The 18768-nt window shown below is 45.8% G+C and overlaps 1 protein-coding gene across 1 annotated transcript; it reads right to left on the reverse strand.

Moving 5' to 3' along the window:
• Positions 1 to 2519: 2519 nt before the first annotated feature.
• On the reverse strand, positions 2520 to 18272 carry C7H22orf31 (chromosome 7 C22orf31 homolog). The gene is given in 6 exon segments (XM_037208246.1): positions 2520 to 2957; positions 7207 to 7261; positions 7264 to 7347; positions 7350 to 7440; positions 17912 to 18137; positions 18268 to 18272. Coding segments are annotated over 6 exon segments (894 nt in total). The 3' UTR covers positions 2520 to 2524.
• Between the last annotated feature and the right edge of the window lie 496 nt (positions 18273 to 18768).

Raw genomic sequence — 18768 nt, forward strand, 5'->3', positions numbered from 1 at the left:
GGCCCTGTGTCGCTAACTCTTCTGGTCACTTTTATACATTCATTTAGCAGATATCTTTTGCCACCAGAAAGAGTTTGGCCTAGTGGGTCTGAAAGCTCAGTACGGAACCTTGAAACCTGGGAAAATGGGGGGGCCACCCTGGCTTGCCAGAGACAGAAGTGAGCCCTCTTCTGGTCAGACTCCCAGAAAGTCAGCCCAAGGACCAGACTGCATATTTTGAGACTATCAGAATGCTTTGTTCTTTAAAACCCCATCCTAAGATGAGGACAGTTGACTTATTTCTAGCCAGAATCTGACAGAAAGAAGTCCCCACATCAGATCCAGCCATTTACCTTTAGGAAGTGACCATGGTGAAATTTGTCCTTCCACCCAACTCTGGGGGTCTGTCCTTTGAGGGCTCCTCCCCAGGCTGTGCTCCTGTTAGTGAGGGTGTGAGAAGGGCCTAAGCTGTTGACATGTGATCGGGATTACCTTTATTTCAGGGGCCAGGAGCTGCAGCTGCTAAGAACAACAGCTTGCCTTACTGTGCAGTGGGAATGGGGGCACAGCTTTCAACAAGGACCGCAAAGTGCAGCTTCTCACTGTTGAGATGGCTTGTTGTTGTTGTTGTTGTTTGTTTTTTTCTGCTTTTGTTTATTTGTTTTTAGTGTCTGTGTGTGCATATCTCTCCCTTGGCTGAAACAAACCCCAGAAAGGCTTGTCTTTGCCCTGGCTAGAAAACCACTTCTCAGTAGTCTTACACAATACATCAATGAATAGAGAATTTGAATGCCACTGGAAGGTAAATGAACAAGTCCAGCTCTCCCCTGAAAAAGTGGAGATGGCGGCGGGCAGACACTTGTTTGGGGTAGTGGAAACAAAAGGAAAATTTAGAAACAGTCATCTTTGTGCTGCCTCATCAGACCAGAACAAAGTTACCCGTCAGCTATCTCATGTCACCCTTTCAAGGAAAAGAGAGAGAGTCTGTGAAGCTCTAAGGCTCCAATGCTGGTAACAAGTACCCTCTTTGGGGGGTGGGAGAGAGAACATCAGTAGTGTGTGGTAATTGCATAATAATGGACAAGGAGCACCCCACTTTCTCCTGGGAACTTCTATACCATCTAAGTGTGTGATAGCAAGTATGAGCTTGATAGCAGTCATATCAACTACAGAATTCTAGAATTCGATAAAAATAGAAGTTTGGGCATTCTGATCCTTGAGGTGTCTCTGTGGTCACAGCACCCATGGCCATGTTACTGGGTTCCATCTTCAGTCCTGTGGTTCAGACCCTCCCCAATGTCTTCTGGCCTCAAAGTTCACACAGGACTAATGCTTTTAAAATGTGGTCTATAAAAGAATTGGTTGAAAATATCTTTTAAACTGATCTTCCTTTTTCTATTCCTTACATAAACTTTTTGTATTGTTGGTCTAACAAGACACTTTTTTTTTTTTTTTTTAATTTCTCCCATAGCACTTAAGATTTTTGTAAAGACTTTGCTGTAAAGGCTTTGTGATAAATGGTCTAAGGGCTCTTTTCAACATTACCAATTGAAAAACTGTTTTTAAAGCTAGAAAACAACTTATGTATATTCTGTATATGTATAGCAACACATTTCATTTATGGAAATATGTTCTCAGAATATTTATTTACTAATATATTTATCTTAAGCCATGTCTTATGTTGAGAGTGTGACATTGTTGAAATAATCATTGAAAATGACTAACAAGGCCCTGTAAATACATGATAATTGCACACAGATTTTACATATTTGCAGACCAAAAATGATTTAAAGCAAGTTGTAGTCTTCTATGGTTTTGTAACAAATTGTACAAATGACTGTAAAAAAAAAAATACAATTTTATCAAGTATGTGTTCCATGTGGTCATTGCTGTGGTTGGCTAAAGTCTAGCGCCTGCTACCTCACACAGACTTGTGCTCTGTTAATAGAGTCCAAGTTGTGGGGTTTCCAGTCATCAGAGTATTGGCTAGCGTCTGGGTTTTATCCTTGCATAGCAGTGTGTGGCAGGAGCCTGAAGCAAGGTGACCACAACTTCCAGGCCAGCCTGGACTACAGAGTGCATTCAAGGCCAGCCTGTGCAATTTAATGAAATCCTGTCTCAAAAAAGTAAAAAAGTGTGCTGGGTATGCAGCCTGGTTGTAGAGCACCTGTCAGCAGTCAAGGCTCTAGGTTCGATCCCCCATAGCTGCCTTGCCCTGCCTCCAGAAAACCCAGCTGGGCATGGTGGCTCACAACTTTAATTCTTGTGCTTGGGAGGCAGGTGCAGGTAGATGTCTGAGTTCAAGGCCAGCCTGGTCTACATAGTGAGTTCTACGACAGCCAGGTCTATAGAGAGAGATCCTGTCTCCAAATACTAATAATAAAGTCTGGGGACTTCGTCTCTTTTCCCTGAAGAAGGGTAGTTACTACTCTGAGACTAGATGAAGAGTACAGTTTATTTTTCAGACATGCTGCAGAGGACACTCCAATCCTGTGAGTTCCAGTTACTTTTCATCTTAGCTTGGGCCATTCCTCGGGAACAGCAGTCATGCTCTCTGCACAGCTCCAGGTTCCTCTGCACTCCTGCAGGCAACTGACTGCAAAGCTTCCCAGAGCCTTTGTTTAATGGCTTTGCCTGACTCCAGTCTGTTCCCCTTGGGGGTTTCAGAAGGATCTCAGAGCATGGGCTCCACCACAGCATGGTACAGAGTCTGGTAACCCTGGAGGAGGATGCCATGGATGGTTGGCATGTCTTCTAACTGCTGTTCCTCTTGGGTTTCAGGAAGCAATGTCCGGCCCTTCCAGGCTGTCATCCCACCGTCCCTGGACAACACTTGGGTAGCGGCTGCATGTTTGGCATATCTGTCCTCAAGATCTTGGCTGTTACTTTTTTTTTCCTTTGAACTTTCTTTACTCAATGCCAAGAAGAAAGCAGAGACGTCAAAGTTTAAACTTGGGAGCTCAGAATAATTATCAGGGATTCATGTCTCAGAGTCAGCAACAGTAACTAGCACAGTCTAGTTACTGAATATCTTTGCATATGGCACTGTGTGTGTTCCCTAGAACCCTGTGAAGTCCACAGAGACAGATTTAAAGGCAGAGAAATTAGAACTGGTTTGCCCAAGGCCACAAAGCTTAAGCAGCTCATAACCACAGCTGACATCTATTACATACTAAGCAAGTTCCTAATTATTTATTCTTTGCCAACTGTTCAAAAGGCCTTTGCATGTATTAATTCATGTAATCTCCATGGTACCCTGTGAGAGAAGGGCCAGTTATCAGTTTATATGATAAAATCAGGACACAAAGGTTTGTCAGAGTTAGGATTTGAACATACTCTGAGCTCTGCTGGCCACCATGAAGCAACAGAACTGAACTCATTAGGTCAGGCTTCTAGCTGTCAAGTTCTCTTGAGTGAAATTTCACAGGCTATAGCTACCTCAGGTATGTATGCGTGAATACGTACTACCTTTCTGTTCTATTTTCCCTTCATTGTCAACTTCCTTCTGTCTGTGTATGAAGTCGTCCTACAGAACTAAGCACAGAATGAACCTCAAACCCCATAACTCTGGATCTGTAAATGGAGGGTGTTCCATCCCTCTATCTCAGGGACCTTTCCACCCCAAATCCTGACTTCAGCTTTAGGATTTTCATCACCTGGATATGTAAATCTATAGTAAAATCTCTGGCCTTAGCTTTGCCCACCCCCACCCATCTCATCACCGCTGGCCATTGGTTACCTCTCTGGTACCTCCTGCAGGCTCTGTGCTCTGGGATGCCCAACAGCTGACCTACTGGCCACTTGCTCTTGGCCTTTCCTGGTCTGTGTCTCTCTGCCTGTAACAAGCTTTTTGTCCAGACAGCCAACTCCCAAATAATGACAAGGAGACTTTTTAAATATGAAACCATAGCCTATAGCTTAGGCTTATTCCTAACCAGCTCATTTAACTTAACCCATTTATATTAATCTACATCTTATCATATGGTATTACCTCTCCCACCTTGCACCTCCTGTTTCCTCTCTTTGTCTCCTTGCATCTTTGCCTTTTTCCTTCCCAGAGTCCTCTCTGTACCCAGAAGTCCTGCCTAGCCTCTTCCTGCCTAGCTATTGGTCATTCAGCTCTTTATTAAACCAATTAGAAGGCGCCTTGGCAAAGACACATCTTCACAAACAAATATTGTGCAATATTTCCCTTTTAGTCTAAATAAAAAGGAAAGGGTTTAACTCTAACCCAGTAAAACTGTATGTAATAAGAACAAGTATCAGGTAAGAATTATATTTACAATGTCTAGCCTATCTGGCAAATTTAGAGAAAATATTTTAGATCCCCCCGCCCCCGAGCTGAGGCTCGAACCCAGGGCCTTGTGCTTGCTAGGCAAGCACTCTACCACTGAGCTAAATCTCCAACCCCGAGAAAATATTTTATTATCTATTCTATCTTGGTGAGTTAAAAGTTTTCTACTTTGTACCTAATCTACTTTCTATCCTAACGTATTAGCAACCCCAAAGCTATCTTTTTAGACCTTAAAACATTTTTTTAGATAAATAACTTAATCTTTTATATCACTCAACCTTATATATTTTATACCTTTAAATTTATTTTTTGAATTTGGTAAAAAGGAAAAGTATAACTATCTAGTCTTTAATCCCATCAAAGGCCCAAGAAGGATATAATATTACTTGATTAAACAGGAAGTAACTTAAAGAGCAAGCAACTTCCAAAACTAAGAAACAACAGAGACTTCTGGTTGCCTGGATAATCACCCAAGATTCCTTTGCAACATTGGGGCATTCATCTTTGGCCTATAGGCCTAGAATATCTGATAGACTTTTTTTGTGAAACAGGAATTTTAAAGGACTGTCCTACCTTGTCTTGGCAAAGTTCAGCAGTTACTTTCTTTTGTGTCCTGCTTGTCCAGTTTGGACAGCATACTGTCAGCAGTCAAGACAAGGGCAGTTTCTTTGCCCAGTCTCCAACTTTGCCACAAATAAAAGCAAACTCCATATGAAGGTTCTTCAATGTCCATCAGCCTTTTTTTGAAGTAAATTGTTGCTGCCAAGAGGAGACATCTCACTGTCATGAAAAGCTTGTGTTATTAAAACATTTTAATGCCATATTCTGTAGGTCTTTGAAATATTTGAAGTCCATCTGTTTAAAATATATCTCTGTTTGACCTTGAAAACATACCTAACATGACTATAAGTTTGAATGTTATAGGTGACTACTAACCTGTATTTCTTAATTATCCTAAATAGTTTTTAATAATAGCTTTCAAGGACTAGAAATTTACATTATTAAATGAATTGTATAGGTACAATGCCTTAAGCAAGAGTAGAAACATACAATAAACAAAAATAACCTTAAATTTGTTATCAATTTAAAAAATCCACACCAATGTAAAATATTTGAGACTAGTTTTTGTAGTTTGAAAATAAATGCAATAATCTACCCTTTTATCCTGTCATTTTTACATTATATACCCCCTTTTTCCCTTCAGAAAGATATACTTGAATCTAATCTCCTTCATCCAGCTTTTTTCCTGACCATTACTAATAACAGCTTGTAACCACCACCACCCCTAAATGAGCACAAACATCTATAACCCACCAAATGACCAAAGTCACCCACCCCACCTCTTGGGAATGTGGGCGTTGGGTTCTCTAGACTGCTTCCTGCTATCTGGGGACAAGAGCATCTTTAGGGGACCCTGAGAAAATTCAGATAATGGTCAAGTCCTGGGAGAGCTAACGGTAGTAGTATTTTTTTGCTTAGTGTTTGTGTGATGGGAGAGTGTAGAGCTTATTTGAAGTCCTGGCTGGATAGTCTGTGAGGCTGGACCATCTCACCTGGCAGCTTTGAAGTTGTTCTGGATGCAGAATTTTGAGGAAACTGCAAGAGAGGCATTCTGTGAGGCTGGATCACCTGGGCTACTTGTCTTTATTTGTGTCTGGTCCTTTATTTTCTGAAAACTTTTAAAGGTAACATACTATCTCTGGGCTTCAGTCCCTTTAAGGATTTTGCTTCTCTAAGCTTGGAAGGCACACTGTGGCATTTACCTGTTGTATTTTGGTTTGGGGCCCTTTTTTGGAGGGGAGGGGCACCACCCAGCTCCCAAGTAAATCACACATGGGGGTTTATTCTTATTTATAAATGCCCAGCCTTCGTAGCCGAAGCTTTCCTGTGTCCCACCCAGTCCGCAGCCACTCAGACCCAAGTAAACACACAGAGGTTTATATTAATTAAAACTGCTTGGCCATTAGCTCAGGCTAACTACTCACTAGCTCTTACACTTAAACTCAGCCCATTCTTTCTCATCTATATGTCACCGTGTGCTCCATGGCTTTACCTGTGTGCCATTACATGCTGCTCCCTGGACAGTGGGCTAGCGTCTCCCAAGTGCTGGGATTAAAGGTATGTGCCACCACCACCCGGCTCTTTTTAGAGTAGATTCAATGATCTACCCTTTAATCTATCATTTCTATATCTTTTTTCAGAGTAGGTTCAGTAATCTACCTCTTATCTATATCTGTTTTTTTCTTGTTTTTTTTTTTTCAAATAAGAACCTTAAATCTAATCTCCTTGGTTTAGCTCTTTTCCTGACCATTAACAACAACTTGTAACCAATCATCCTAAACAATGAAAATTATCCCAAACCCAAAACCCATTGAAAGACCAAAAAGAGCTAGTCAGTAGTTAGCCTGAGCTAATGGCCAAGCAGTTTTAATTAATATAAGCCTCTGTGTGTTTACTTGGGTCCAAGCGGCTACAGGACTGGCGAGTGAGAGAGATTTGTCCTGACCGCAGGCCAGGTGGGACACAGGAAAACTTCAGCTACAGGCCTTAGCTTGGCTTAGTTTCTTGCCAGCTTTCCTTAACTTAACCTGACTACCTTTTGTCTCTGGGTTTTTCCTTTTCTATTCCTGTATACCTTTCTTTGTTTCTTACTCTGTGGCTTGCTGTGTAGCTGGGTGGCTGGCCCCTGGAGTCCTCCTCCTTCTCTGGCTCATCTTTTCTATCTCCTTCCAGTTTTATTCTATATATATTCTCTGCCTGCCAGCCCCACCTATCCTTTCTCCTGCCTTGCTATTGGCCATTCAGTTCTTTATAGACCATCAGGTGTTTTAGACAGGCACATGTAATACAGCTTCACAGAGTTAAACAAATGCAACATAAACAAAAGTAACACAGCTTAAAATAACATTCTACTACATTTACCCTTCAGTTACTATCTGAGCACAACTTTGACCAGAGAGAACAAATAGGTAATATATGGCTCTTTGCCACTTCCCAACAAGAGGTGGCACCTGGTGCTGGGGCCTTGCCGTTCTGCTTTGCACCCATTCTGACTGCACAGATGTTGGTGAGACCACATAGCAGTCCTGAAGCTTGGTGTTCAATAAAATGGATTGTCAGAGTCCATAGGTAGGGATACTGGGATCTTGTCTCTCATTGATTGAGTGCTACAGATATGAAGAGGAACTGATGTTTTATTGTTGTTACAGAGCAGTTCCCATGCAGAAACTAGAAAGTATATTAGAGACTAGCTGTTAAAGCAGTCATTTCACTTGTTATTCCTTTACCCCAGGGCTTAGAAATCTTGCTGGGGTTTGTGCCTCCTGCTAGTCTAGACTCTCCATACCAAGTAAGGGAAAGATGTGAATTTTAAAAGGTCACAATATTTTTGGTTCTTAAAGAACAGCATGCTGGGGCAAGAAGCTGGAGTCAGGAAGAGCTCAGTAAGAACATAAGACAGATTGCCTACTGGAAAGATAATGAATCCATGGCAAGGAGGAAAGGAGTGGGAGAACCTTGCAAGATTTCTGTAGAAGTTGTGGTCACGCCGGGCGGTGGTGGCGCATGCCTTTAATCCCAGCACTCGGGAGGCAGAGGCAGGAGGATCTCTGTGAGTTCAAGGCCAGCCTGGGCTACCAAGTGAGAAGTGAGTCCCAGGAAAGGCACAAAGCTACACAGAGAAACCGTGTCTCGAAAAAACAAAAAAAAAAAAAAAAAAAAAAAAAAAAAAAAGTTGTGGTCACAACTCATGCACATTCAGACACACGTGATAGCAGGTAAGTCCTGCTGGATCATGAATACACCTTCTAACCTGATAGCAAGAGCCTTGTAAGCCACTCAATAGGAAAATACATTCCAGTCCATAAAAACCAAAACATACACTTGGGACTGGCTAAGAACAAGGGAACAACTTGGATAGACTTAATCACACAAAGAGACCTGGCTTTTTAAGAAATGTCACCTATTCAGGGAATAGAGAGCTCAGCAGCTGAGAGCTGGCTGCTCTTGCAGAGGACCAGGTTGCCTAGCACCCACATGGAGGCTCACGGCCTCCAGTTCCAGGGGAACTGGCCTCCTTGAGCTCCTGCACATATGTGGTATACATATTAGGCTCACACATACACATAATAAATCTTTTTTAAAAATAAAATTAGCCGGGCGGTGGTGGCGCACGCCTTTAATCCCAGCACTCGGGAGGCAGAGGCAGGCGGATCTCTGTGAGTTCGAGGCCAGCCTGGGCTACCAAGTGAGTCCCAGGCAAGGCGCAAAGCTACACAGAGAAACCCTGTCTCGAAAAACCAAATAAATAAATAAATAAATAAATAAATAAATAAATAAATAAATAAAATTATCTTGCCATATTTCAGTCGCCTTAAATTTTATTTTAGCCACCTTAAGGGGAAGAAATGTGTATTCCCCCACCTCCGTGCTGTTTTATGCTATTTTTTTTGTTTTTGTTTTTGTTTTTTTAAAGATTTATTTATTTATTATGTATACAGAAGAGGGTGCCATATCTCATTACAGATGGTTGTGAGCCACCATGTGGTTGCTGGGAATTGAACTCAGGTCCTCTGGAAGAGCAGTTGGTGCTCTTAACCTCTGAGCCATCTCTCCAGCCCCTGTTTTATGCTCTTTATGTGTTGTTTGTTTTCATATTTCTAGTCTAGCCACTTGTCTCTTATCTGGGACAAATCACTGGCTGTTTAGATTCTGGCTGGCATTTGGGCAGTTTTGAGCCATTCACTCCAGTTTTTGTGATATCACTTGGGTTTGTGAGGTGAGTGTGGCCAAGTATTACATCATAAGATTTTACGAATCAAATAATGTTAAAAGAAGCTCAGAAACTTCTGGAGTCTTCATTTTCCCTGAAAGGCTTGGGAGAAAATCCCAATGTTCTTAGGAAGCATGCTTTGCATAAAATAGCACCAGGCATGCAGACCACATTATATGGGTACAGATGTCAGGATCCATCCTTATGTGCGCAAAAGTGCCTTTCTCCATGCACTTAAAAGTGGGTACTTCAAATTATCAAAATAGCTGCCAAGGTTCGGGACCAGAAAGGAAAGAACACACTCCTGCAGCCCCCTAGCACCTCTCCCCATGTCTCTCGCCCAAGGAGATGACATGGTTTCTGGAATGTGGTTTTATTTTACATCCCATGGCAGATGCAGTAATTAGAGCTGTTAGCACTATAAAGGCCTGGAAATGGGAACAAAGACCGCCTCTTCCTGGGAACTCTTGGGCAATGCCTCGCTCCTTCTCAGGTGCTGGTCCTGTTGCTGGTTTTGATTTTTTTTCATACACAAAATGCCAAAGAAGGCTCCTCACAGAGTGGGAGGAGAGTGAAAGGATGGAAAAACAGAGTATGAGTCTGGCAGGGACTCCTGGAATCGCCATGTGTTGCCTGTTTGAAATTTCAACTGTTGTCCCTGGAGAGAATCAAAGCTGGCAGGCCGACCGCAACACAGGCTGCCCTGTGGTAGAGCCACCCCCAGGCCCATGGCATCTGGACCCACAGACACTTGGGGAGACAATGAGGCCTATTCAGCCGCCAACTCTGGCTTCACCTCCCAAGAGGTGGGTCAGTTTTAGAGCAGGGTATTGGAAAAGGTTTGTCTTTGGGAAAGGTTTGCAAGTATCTAAAACCAGACGAGCAAACATCTTTCCAAACCAGAGAATGAATCCTGCAGGGATGGCACCATGCTTGTAGGTCTCCAGACAGTTACCATCTGCGTTCGACTCTGCTTGGCAGAGACTAGGCAGGAACAGGAAGCCATTGTGAGAATCAGTCTGTTCTCCTTTTCTTCCCCAGTTCCCCTCCCCTACCCCAAGGCTCCTTACGTAATGCCATCTAGACTGTGATCTGGAACACACCATCCTCCTGCCTCAGCCTCCCGAGTACTGGGATTATAAGCGTGCGCTGCCATGCCCAGCTTCCTTCCCCATCACAGTTGGGTTTCCGCACTTCCTCCTTCCAATTACTACATTCGTTGTGTCATTGAATGATGGAGAGATACAACTTGGCTTCTGAGAAGCACTAAGCCTTCTGGCACACCGTCATTCACATGGATGTGTATCTGTCTGTCTGTCTCTCTCTCTCTCTCTCTCTCTGGCATGCCAGGCATTTAAACCTTGGGCCTCAAACATGCCAGAGTAGCACTCTATCCCTGACCTCTCTCCCCAGCCCCACTCTTCATTTTTTTAATAGTATTTTAAAGATGTAGTTGATGATTTGTGTGTATGTGCATGTGTGCGCAAGTGGCCAAGAAAGCCAGAGGAAGATGCCAGGTCCCTTACAGGCAGCTGTGAGCCACTGTGTGGGTGCCAGGACCAAACTCTGGTTCACTAGAAGAGCAGCTGCTCCCAAGTGTGTGGCCGTTGCTCCAGCCCTGTGCTCCTCGGGTGTGATTCACTTCCATCTCTTTGTTCAGCATGGCTCACTTTCAGTTGACTGCACCCCAAAGGTACGCCTCGCTCTTCTTAACCCAACCCTTAGTGCCTTCACTTGTGTTTTTCCCCTGCATCAATAAAATTAGTATTTATCAAACCCTTAATGAAGGCCAGCTGCTTAGTCAAGCTCATATCGTGAAATGCTACCTACAGTCACATGGGTGTGGATGTTGCTACTACCCCTGGTTTACAAATGAAGAACTGAGGCACGAGTTGCTCAAAAACAATGGCCCAGGCCCTATGGCTAGTAGACCTAGACAAAGTCTCCATAACCCTTGCTCTGGGCCACTCAAAGTTGTCACAGTGACTCTGGCTTTTCCCTGGTCTGTCTACCCACTGTCCCTGGGCTCGGGTCTCGTCCTGTCTTGTCACAAGACTTTGTCAAGACTCGGAAATTGTTCCAACCTAAGTTGCTGTCCCAGATCCACCACTCAGCAGGCAAGCGAATGCATATCTCTGTTGGGAATTTTCTCCTCCGTGAGACAGGGATAGTGGCAGCATCTCCAAAAGGGTTGCCATGAGAATGAAGAGGAGCAGTGCAGAGGGGTTCCGGGCCCCACTGCCATTGGTTACTTTTTTCTACTTTTTGGTCTTTGGTATTGGGGGGGGGCGCCACCCAGCTCCCAGATTAATCACACACAGAGGCTTATTCTTAATTATAAATGCCTGGCCTTAGCTTGGCTTGCTTCTTGCCAGCTTCTCTTAACCTAAATTAGCCCATCTACCTTTTGCCTCTGGGCAAACCTTTCTCTATTTCTGTATTTCTTTCTTTCTTACTCTGTTGCTGGTTCTGTAGCTGGGTGGCTAACCCCTTTCCTCCTCACCCCTCTTGATCTCTCCTCTTGCTCCTCCCAGATTTCTCCTCCTATTTATTCTCTCTGCCTGCTGGCCCCGCCTATCCTTTCTCCTGCCTTGCTATTGGCTGTTTATCTCTTTATTAGACCAATCAGGTGTTTTAGACAAGCACAGTAACACAGCTACAACTACCCACAAAAATGGTGCCAAATATGTAATATTCTTGCACTAGGATTCTGAAGGAAGAAGTATGGCACTTTTTGTCTTCAGATGATACATATTAAACTGAGGGATGTATCGATAGATACTAGCTAGCAAGAGGGCTCCGCAAGAGCTCAGCAGTCAGGAGCACTTCCTGCTCTTCCAGAGGACTTGAGTTCAGTTCCCAGCAGCTCACAAACACCTATAGCTCTATGGAACCTAATGCTTTCCTCTGGCCTCCATGGGCACCACACACACGGCATACATTCACACAAACATATGTATGCATAAATAAAAATATAAATTCTTTTTTTTTTTTTGAGACAAGGTCTCACCATGTAGACTTGGCTGTCCTGGAACTCACTCTGTAGCCCAGGCTGGCTTCAAACTCTGCCCGCCTCTGCCTCCCAAGTGCTGGAATTAAAGTCATGTGACATTACGCCCAGCTTCAAATAAATCCTTTTAAAAAAGAAAATAGATAATGAGGGTCAGCAAGATGTTCAGTGCATAAAGCTGCTTGCTGTCTGCCTGACGGTGCGAACCTGTTGACCTGAGTGCAGTTGGAGAACCCACAAGGTGGAAGGAGAGAACGAACCCCACAAAATTGTCCTCTGACCTCTACATGTGTGCCATGGCACACACAGCACACTCATCCCATACACACACACACACACGCACACGCACACGCACACGCACGCGCACGCGCACGCACACGCACACGCACACGCACACGCACACACACACACACACACACATACACACACGACAACAACACTAATAATAAAGTGAACTTTAAAGTAGGTAATAGGGTTACTGAGATGGCTCAGCAGGTAAGAGTGGCTAGCCGCCATACCTGGTGACCTGACCTTGACCTCCAGGCCGCTTTAGTTGTCCTCTGACCTCCATACACATGCTGACACATACACAATAAGTGTTTTTTAAACGTCAAAAAGAAAGTAGAAAATGCTTTTATTGATGTTGCTTTGTGACCTATTTGCTTATCAACCCCTCCCTAGTGCCCCCTGCCCAAACACTTAAATGGCATGAGCCAACATTTGGTATGGTCCTCATCTCAGGTTTGCATATGAATCAGTTTGGCTTACAAAGCCACAGAATGGACCTCTTTAAGGCTAAAAAAAAATTTCTGATGCAGCTTGGGTTATCAAAGCATCTCTCTTCTCCTTGTCCTCCCTCCCTCCCTCTCTCCCTCCCTCCCTCCCTCCCTCCCTCCCTCCCTCCCTCCCTGCCTCCTACATGCTAGGGAAGTGCCTGACCACTGAGCTCTGTCTCCAGCTCCATAACATCTCCTTTCCCGATTCATTTTCACTGAGTGGTCATTAGATTTTGAGTCACTTGATTGTGGAATTTTCTGGAATACTGCATTTCTGGGAAATTCTTTGTTAGCTGGGAGGGGAACGGGGCAACTGTGGATACATAAAGGAAAGTAGTTAGGCTCTTCAGAGGTTCTTGCCTCAAAGGTTGTTTAGAATCATTAAGTCAGGCTCCAAATACTATTTGGCCCATGTTCCTGAAGCCGAAGTGAGGGTTTTGGTCTTTGGTATTATCATTTGGTCTGGGCAGTGAGATCCATTTCGTGGCTATACCACCCTGAACACACTTGGTGTGACCTAATGAAACCTAAGTAGAGTTAGGCCTGGGTAGGAGAGCTTGGGGTTAAGGCAGGAGGAGGTCCACATTGTCTCGTTCCTGTGTGTCATGCTCTATGGACCTTTTTTATGATATTCTGCTGAGCTCAGTCTAAAGAGCCCTTGTTTCCCACATGTTTGGAACTGAGCTCCTCAACATATGCAAGCTCATGCTTCGATTTGGAAACACATCTGTCCTCCTCTGATGCTCAGCCAAGCTTTCTTCCTAGTATTTTTAGCTCCTGTAATCTTTCTTCCTTCTCTTTAGTTTTTCTCAGCTCTTATTTTCTTTCTGGAAGACACACTAATCAAGAGGAACGTGTGCCTGCTTTTGTGAATTCTTGTCTTCTCCCTTTATGGCTCCACCCTTCAAGCTGCAGTGGACAGTCCCCCTTGTCTCCTCAGTTGGTTTATCCTGGCACACAAGCAACCAACTCCCACACCCAGATGGGGACACAGCTGAGGTCCATGGTGCAAAAGGACAGAAAAACTTGGGAGAGCAAATGTGGAGAGTCCTGAACTGTGATGCGTGGCATAGAGCACATGCGCAGAATCTTCACCAGTCACAGGCCTTGGACCTGAGATGGTAACTGACGTTCTGTTTACCCGGGGGCCACTTGCCACCTGACTTTAAATTCAAGATGACTCCATTCCCTTGTTTTCACCCAAATGTCCCCACAGTACCAGGACAGGATCCTTTCTTTTCCCTACTCCACCAGAACAGTGAATTCCCAGCTCTCTTGGATTTCCTATCACTAGATTCCTGAGCTAGGAACCTGGGGAGGCAGGATCTGTCAACAACACGGTGATGAGCCAGGCCTAAGTCCATAGAAATTGAGAGAATGGGGGCTGGAGAGATGGCTCAGCGGTTAAGAGCACTGGCTGCTCTTCCAGAGGTCCTGAGTTCAATTCCCAGCAACCACATGGTGGCTCACAACCATTCGTAATGAGATCTGGTGCTCTCTTCTCACCTGCAGGCAGAACATTATGTACAAAATAAACAACAACAACAAAAAAAAATGATCCAATGTTTGTTTGTTTAAAATGCTGAGAATGGGTACATGCAGTTAAAGTGGTGGAAGGCCAAGTGCTTGATACAGACAGACAGACAGACACAGAATTATTTTGTTCATCATGGAGTTTTGGTGAGACAGGACTTTGTATCCCAGGCTGGCCTTACACTGCCTGACTTGCTCTACTCCCAAGTGCTGGCTGGGATTACTGTTGTGTGTACCACACCCAGTTTAGTCAGTGCCGAGTAAGGAACCCACAACTTTGTGCGTGCAAGACAAGCACTCCACTAATTGACCTATATTCCCAGTCTCTTTCGTGTGTGTGTGTGTGTGTGTGTGTGTGTGTGTGTGTGTGTGTGTATTTAAAATGACATTAGTCTTGTAGTGTGTCTTTCTGTCTCAAGCCCACGTGTTCCAAGGCTTGAGTGTTGAGGTCAGAGGACAATTGACAGGAGTCAGTTCCCTTTCTGCTATGTGAGCCCCAGTGATCAAACTCAGGTCACTAGGCTTGGTGGCATGTGCCTTTCTCTGCTGAAGCGTCTCATTGGTCCTCAGGGTCCTCCTTCATAACACCTGGCGGAGGGGTTCTGTGGAATACGATCATTTGATTAGAAGCACTGGAAAGCACTCAGGAATTTATTTAAAAGACAAAGTCTCACTATGCTGCCCTTGATAGCATGGAACTTCCTATGTTAGGACACACTGGCCTCAGACTCACAGAGAACTGCCTGCCTTTGCCTCTGGAGTGCTGGGCTTAAGAGTGTGCACCGATAAGCCTGGCAAGTAAAATCTCTAGATGTTTGGGACCACACACCCTTGTGTTGTGCCTATCTGCAACATGACAGTCTCCTGAGCAAAAGTGTTCCAGTTGATAGTTTAAATGCTAGACCGAGCCGAACTCTATCAGCTTAGGGGAGGTCTCCCAGGAAGAGGAAAAGGACCTGACTGCAAAGTGTAAGCAGGCAAATAGACTCAGATATCAGCATCTTCCTGAAGGCCAGGGGCTACTGTGAGTGTCCTCATTCTTTCCATGAAATAAGGCTCCGAACTCCCCAGGCATTCAAAGCATGGAAGCGAGCATTCAGGGCTGCTCCCTGCTGGAGGCCAACACCACAGAACTGAGCAAAAGACCTTGAGCCCTTAAGCGCCGTGACCTAGACGCGCTCAGCTGTATTTTTAGCTTCCTGTACGAAGTTTCCATCACCTGTGCTGGACTTTTAGCTTCAGACGGAAGGTGGGGGTAGGGGAGGCCAGAGAGATGCTCCTTTCTCACAGCAGCCCAGTGGGCAGGAGCTCACGGGCTGAATCACACACAGGGTCACTTTCATGGGTGTGCCGCCTGTGTGGTGACAAAGATCCAGAGTGCTTAGGAAAGTCTCAACCTTTTTTTTGTGGGGAGAGGCGGTTTGAGACAGGGTTTCTCTGCGTAGCCCTGGCTGCCCTGGCACTGGCTCTGTTGCCTAGGTTGGCCTTGAACTCAGAGACCTCCCTCCCTCTGCCTTCTGAGTGCTGGGATTAGAGGTGTGCGCCACCACCACCCGGCTTGGAAACCATGTCTTAATGCTCCGCTGTTACCATCTTGAAATTCTTGGTTTGTTTGGGACAGGCTCTTACTCTTTGCCATTGAACATCCAACAGTCTCTGTACCTCAGTAAGTCTGGACATAGGACCTGTATTTAGGGCTTCTCTGTGTAGCCCTGGCTGTCCTGGAACTCAGTCTGTAGACCCGGCTGGCCTCCTGACTACTGGGATTAAAGGCATGCACCGCCATGCCCAGCTAGGACCCTGTATTTTCATTTCCTACTCAGCCATACAAACTGTCGAGCTCATTCTTATTGTATGTACCAAAGCCTAATGAAAACTTGTCCTGCAAGGGCAACTTTATTTTCAGGGGAGGGGCAGAAGAGTCCAAAGCTACTATCATGAAGCCTGAATGCCGCAGGTTGGCCAAAATAACCTGGCTTTGAATCTCCTGTGTGACCCCTTCCTGTGTTCTCCTCTGACACCCAAAGGCGATGTAGAGTCTAGTAAACGCTGTCCTGCTTAACTCCGCCCCCCCCCCCAGCATCCCCACGGATTACTGCAGTGGTTTGGGTGGAACCCAAGGACTCGCTCACATCAGGCAAGTGAGCTCTCTCTAGCTCAGGGTTCCACATTTCCAGCCCCAAGTGGGACAGATGTGAGCCTGCCTTCCTTCAACAAATATTTAGGGTTAGGGTTGGAGATGTGGCTCGGCCAGTGGAGTGCTGGCCCAAGACGCACAGAGCACCGTGTGTTGGTTTCTCAAATACCCTCAGACACACACACATCCTAAACCTGGCTATGTCCTCATCAGGTCTCAGGTTCCCTACGATGGGTCTTTGTTTTGAAACAGTGTCATGTAGCCCAGGCTGGCCTTGTACTTATAGAGCTGAGGATGACCTTGAATTCTCTCGGTTCTCCTGCCTCAACCTTCTGAAAGCTGAGGTGACAAGCAAGTGTGTGCCGCCCAGCTTGTTCATTTGGTGCTGGGGGTTGAACTCGGGTCTTTGTGCACGCTAGGTGAACACCCCACTGAGCTTTACTCCCACCCCATTGCTGAGTATTTGTTGAAGGGAGGGACAGGCTGGCCTCTACCTAGAGTCGGTACCAGTGTTACCTGTTCATTTTCTGTGTCTTTGAAGGTAATTCTGCTTTTGAGGCCTCAGGTCTCACTGCAGGAGCAAAAAGGCCGGTGTGTTGCGTGTCCTGAGGAGGCATCAACCAACACCCATTCGCCCTAAACTTAGCACCAACCAACAGCAGACAACGAAGACTCCACCCAAGCCCAGTTTGGTGAACCAATGAATTTATTGGGCTTCACTACAGGAGCTCGGGTGACTCGAAAACAGGCGTCCCACCAAAAAGTCCTATCCTACCTTGAGTAACAACCTCCAAGAAGCAGCCCTGTGGAGAGCTGCCTTCAGCTGACCTTCCACCTCCTGTATGTTCTGGCTGCCTCTCCCGAGATCACAAGCCCCTGGGGCAGGAGAGAGGTTGGAATCCCAGGTTAGGATCCGGTGACACTCCCTTCCTCCAGAGCGGGTGTTAGCAGCCCGTCATGGTCACCACAGACTAAGCGATCATCTTACTGCCCTTTCCTTGTTGAAACTGTGGGCAGAAGCACTCTCCGCTAGGTGATGACCAGTCCTCATGGTTCATGTCAGGCCCTCAGTAAAAAAAAAAAAAGCTTGTACAACAGACGCGTGTGTGGAGGAAGATGGAGGCTGTGTTCTCACTAGCAGGTGGAGGGTGTGTCCACCGGGTGGTGGGGGCGTCCACTCAGGAGCACCGAGGGTTTCTGAATTCAGGAACGACAGGGAAAACAAACAATTGAACAAGATTCTTCTTGCCACAGCTCTGGGTCGTGTGGGTGGAGAGGGACAGAAAGGCAGGCGCCTCGTGGGAGGTAGCTACGCCCTTGGGGCCCAGCTCTAGGAGCTACCCCGTGAGTGTGGGAAGGCAGGGGGAACACAGGCCCAGCAAGAGGGCGAGGGGCACAGGGGTGGGTGTACCCCATGCCGGCCAGGGAATCCCGCGGGGCCAGGACCGCCCAGCCCTGCTCCGGGGTGCAGCGAGTCGGCACACGAGGGCAGATGTTCCCGCCGCCCAGCAGGGCGCAGGCCCGCACTTGCCAGCCCCGGACCCAGGACTTGAAAGCTCCCGGCGCGCGGCCCGGACCTGTCCCGCCGGGCGTCACCGTGGCGTTTTAGGAGAGAGCAATAGGAAAATCCCCGCTGCCTGGGGGTGTGAGGAGGAGGAAGGAGATTGGAGACACAGGGGGGAGAGGGCCCTGCCTGGGGAGGCGGAGATTTTAAGCCACCAGCTCTCTGGAGCCCCAGTCTCGGTCTGCAAGAGACACAGCGCCTACCCCATCGAGTTGATCACCTTAGTTGCTTCTATCTCTTTGAATCTTGAGGTCTTTTATTGTTCCTGTTTTGCTGATGGTTGAGCAAAATGCAATATATGTATAGTGCCACCTATTTTATGCTAATTAAAAGTAATTTAACCGGGAGTGGGGACGCACACCTTTAATCCAGCACTTGGGAGTCGTAGGCAGAAAGGTGAGTTTGAGGCCAGCCTAATCTACATGGTTCCACGCCAGCCAGCACTGCATAGTGAGACCCTGGCTAAAACTAATGATAAAATAATAACAACAACAACAACAACAATAATAATAAATATGAAACTGGTACGATGGCTCAGCAGGTAAAGGCAATTGCTACCAAGCCTGACGACCTGAGTTCGATTCCCACAACCCACATGGTACAAGGAGAACCGACTCCCTCAAGTGGTTCTTTGACCTCACACATACACCCTCACACATACATAGAAAAAATAACATGTATGTATGTATGTATATTTTACCCCT

The sequence above is a fragment of the Peromyscus leucopus genome, chromosome 7, assembly GCF_004664715.2.
Source record: "Peromyscus leucopus breed LL Stock chromosome 7, UCI_PerLeu_2.1, whole genome shotgun sequence".
In the NCBI taxonomy this organism is placed as follows: Eukaryota; Metazoa; Chordata; class Mammalia; order Rodentia; family Cricetidae; genus Peromyscus; species Peromyscus leucopus.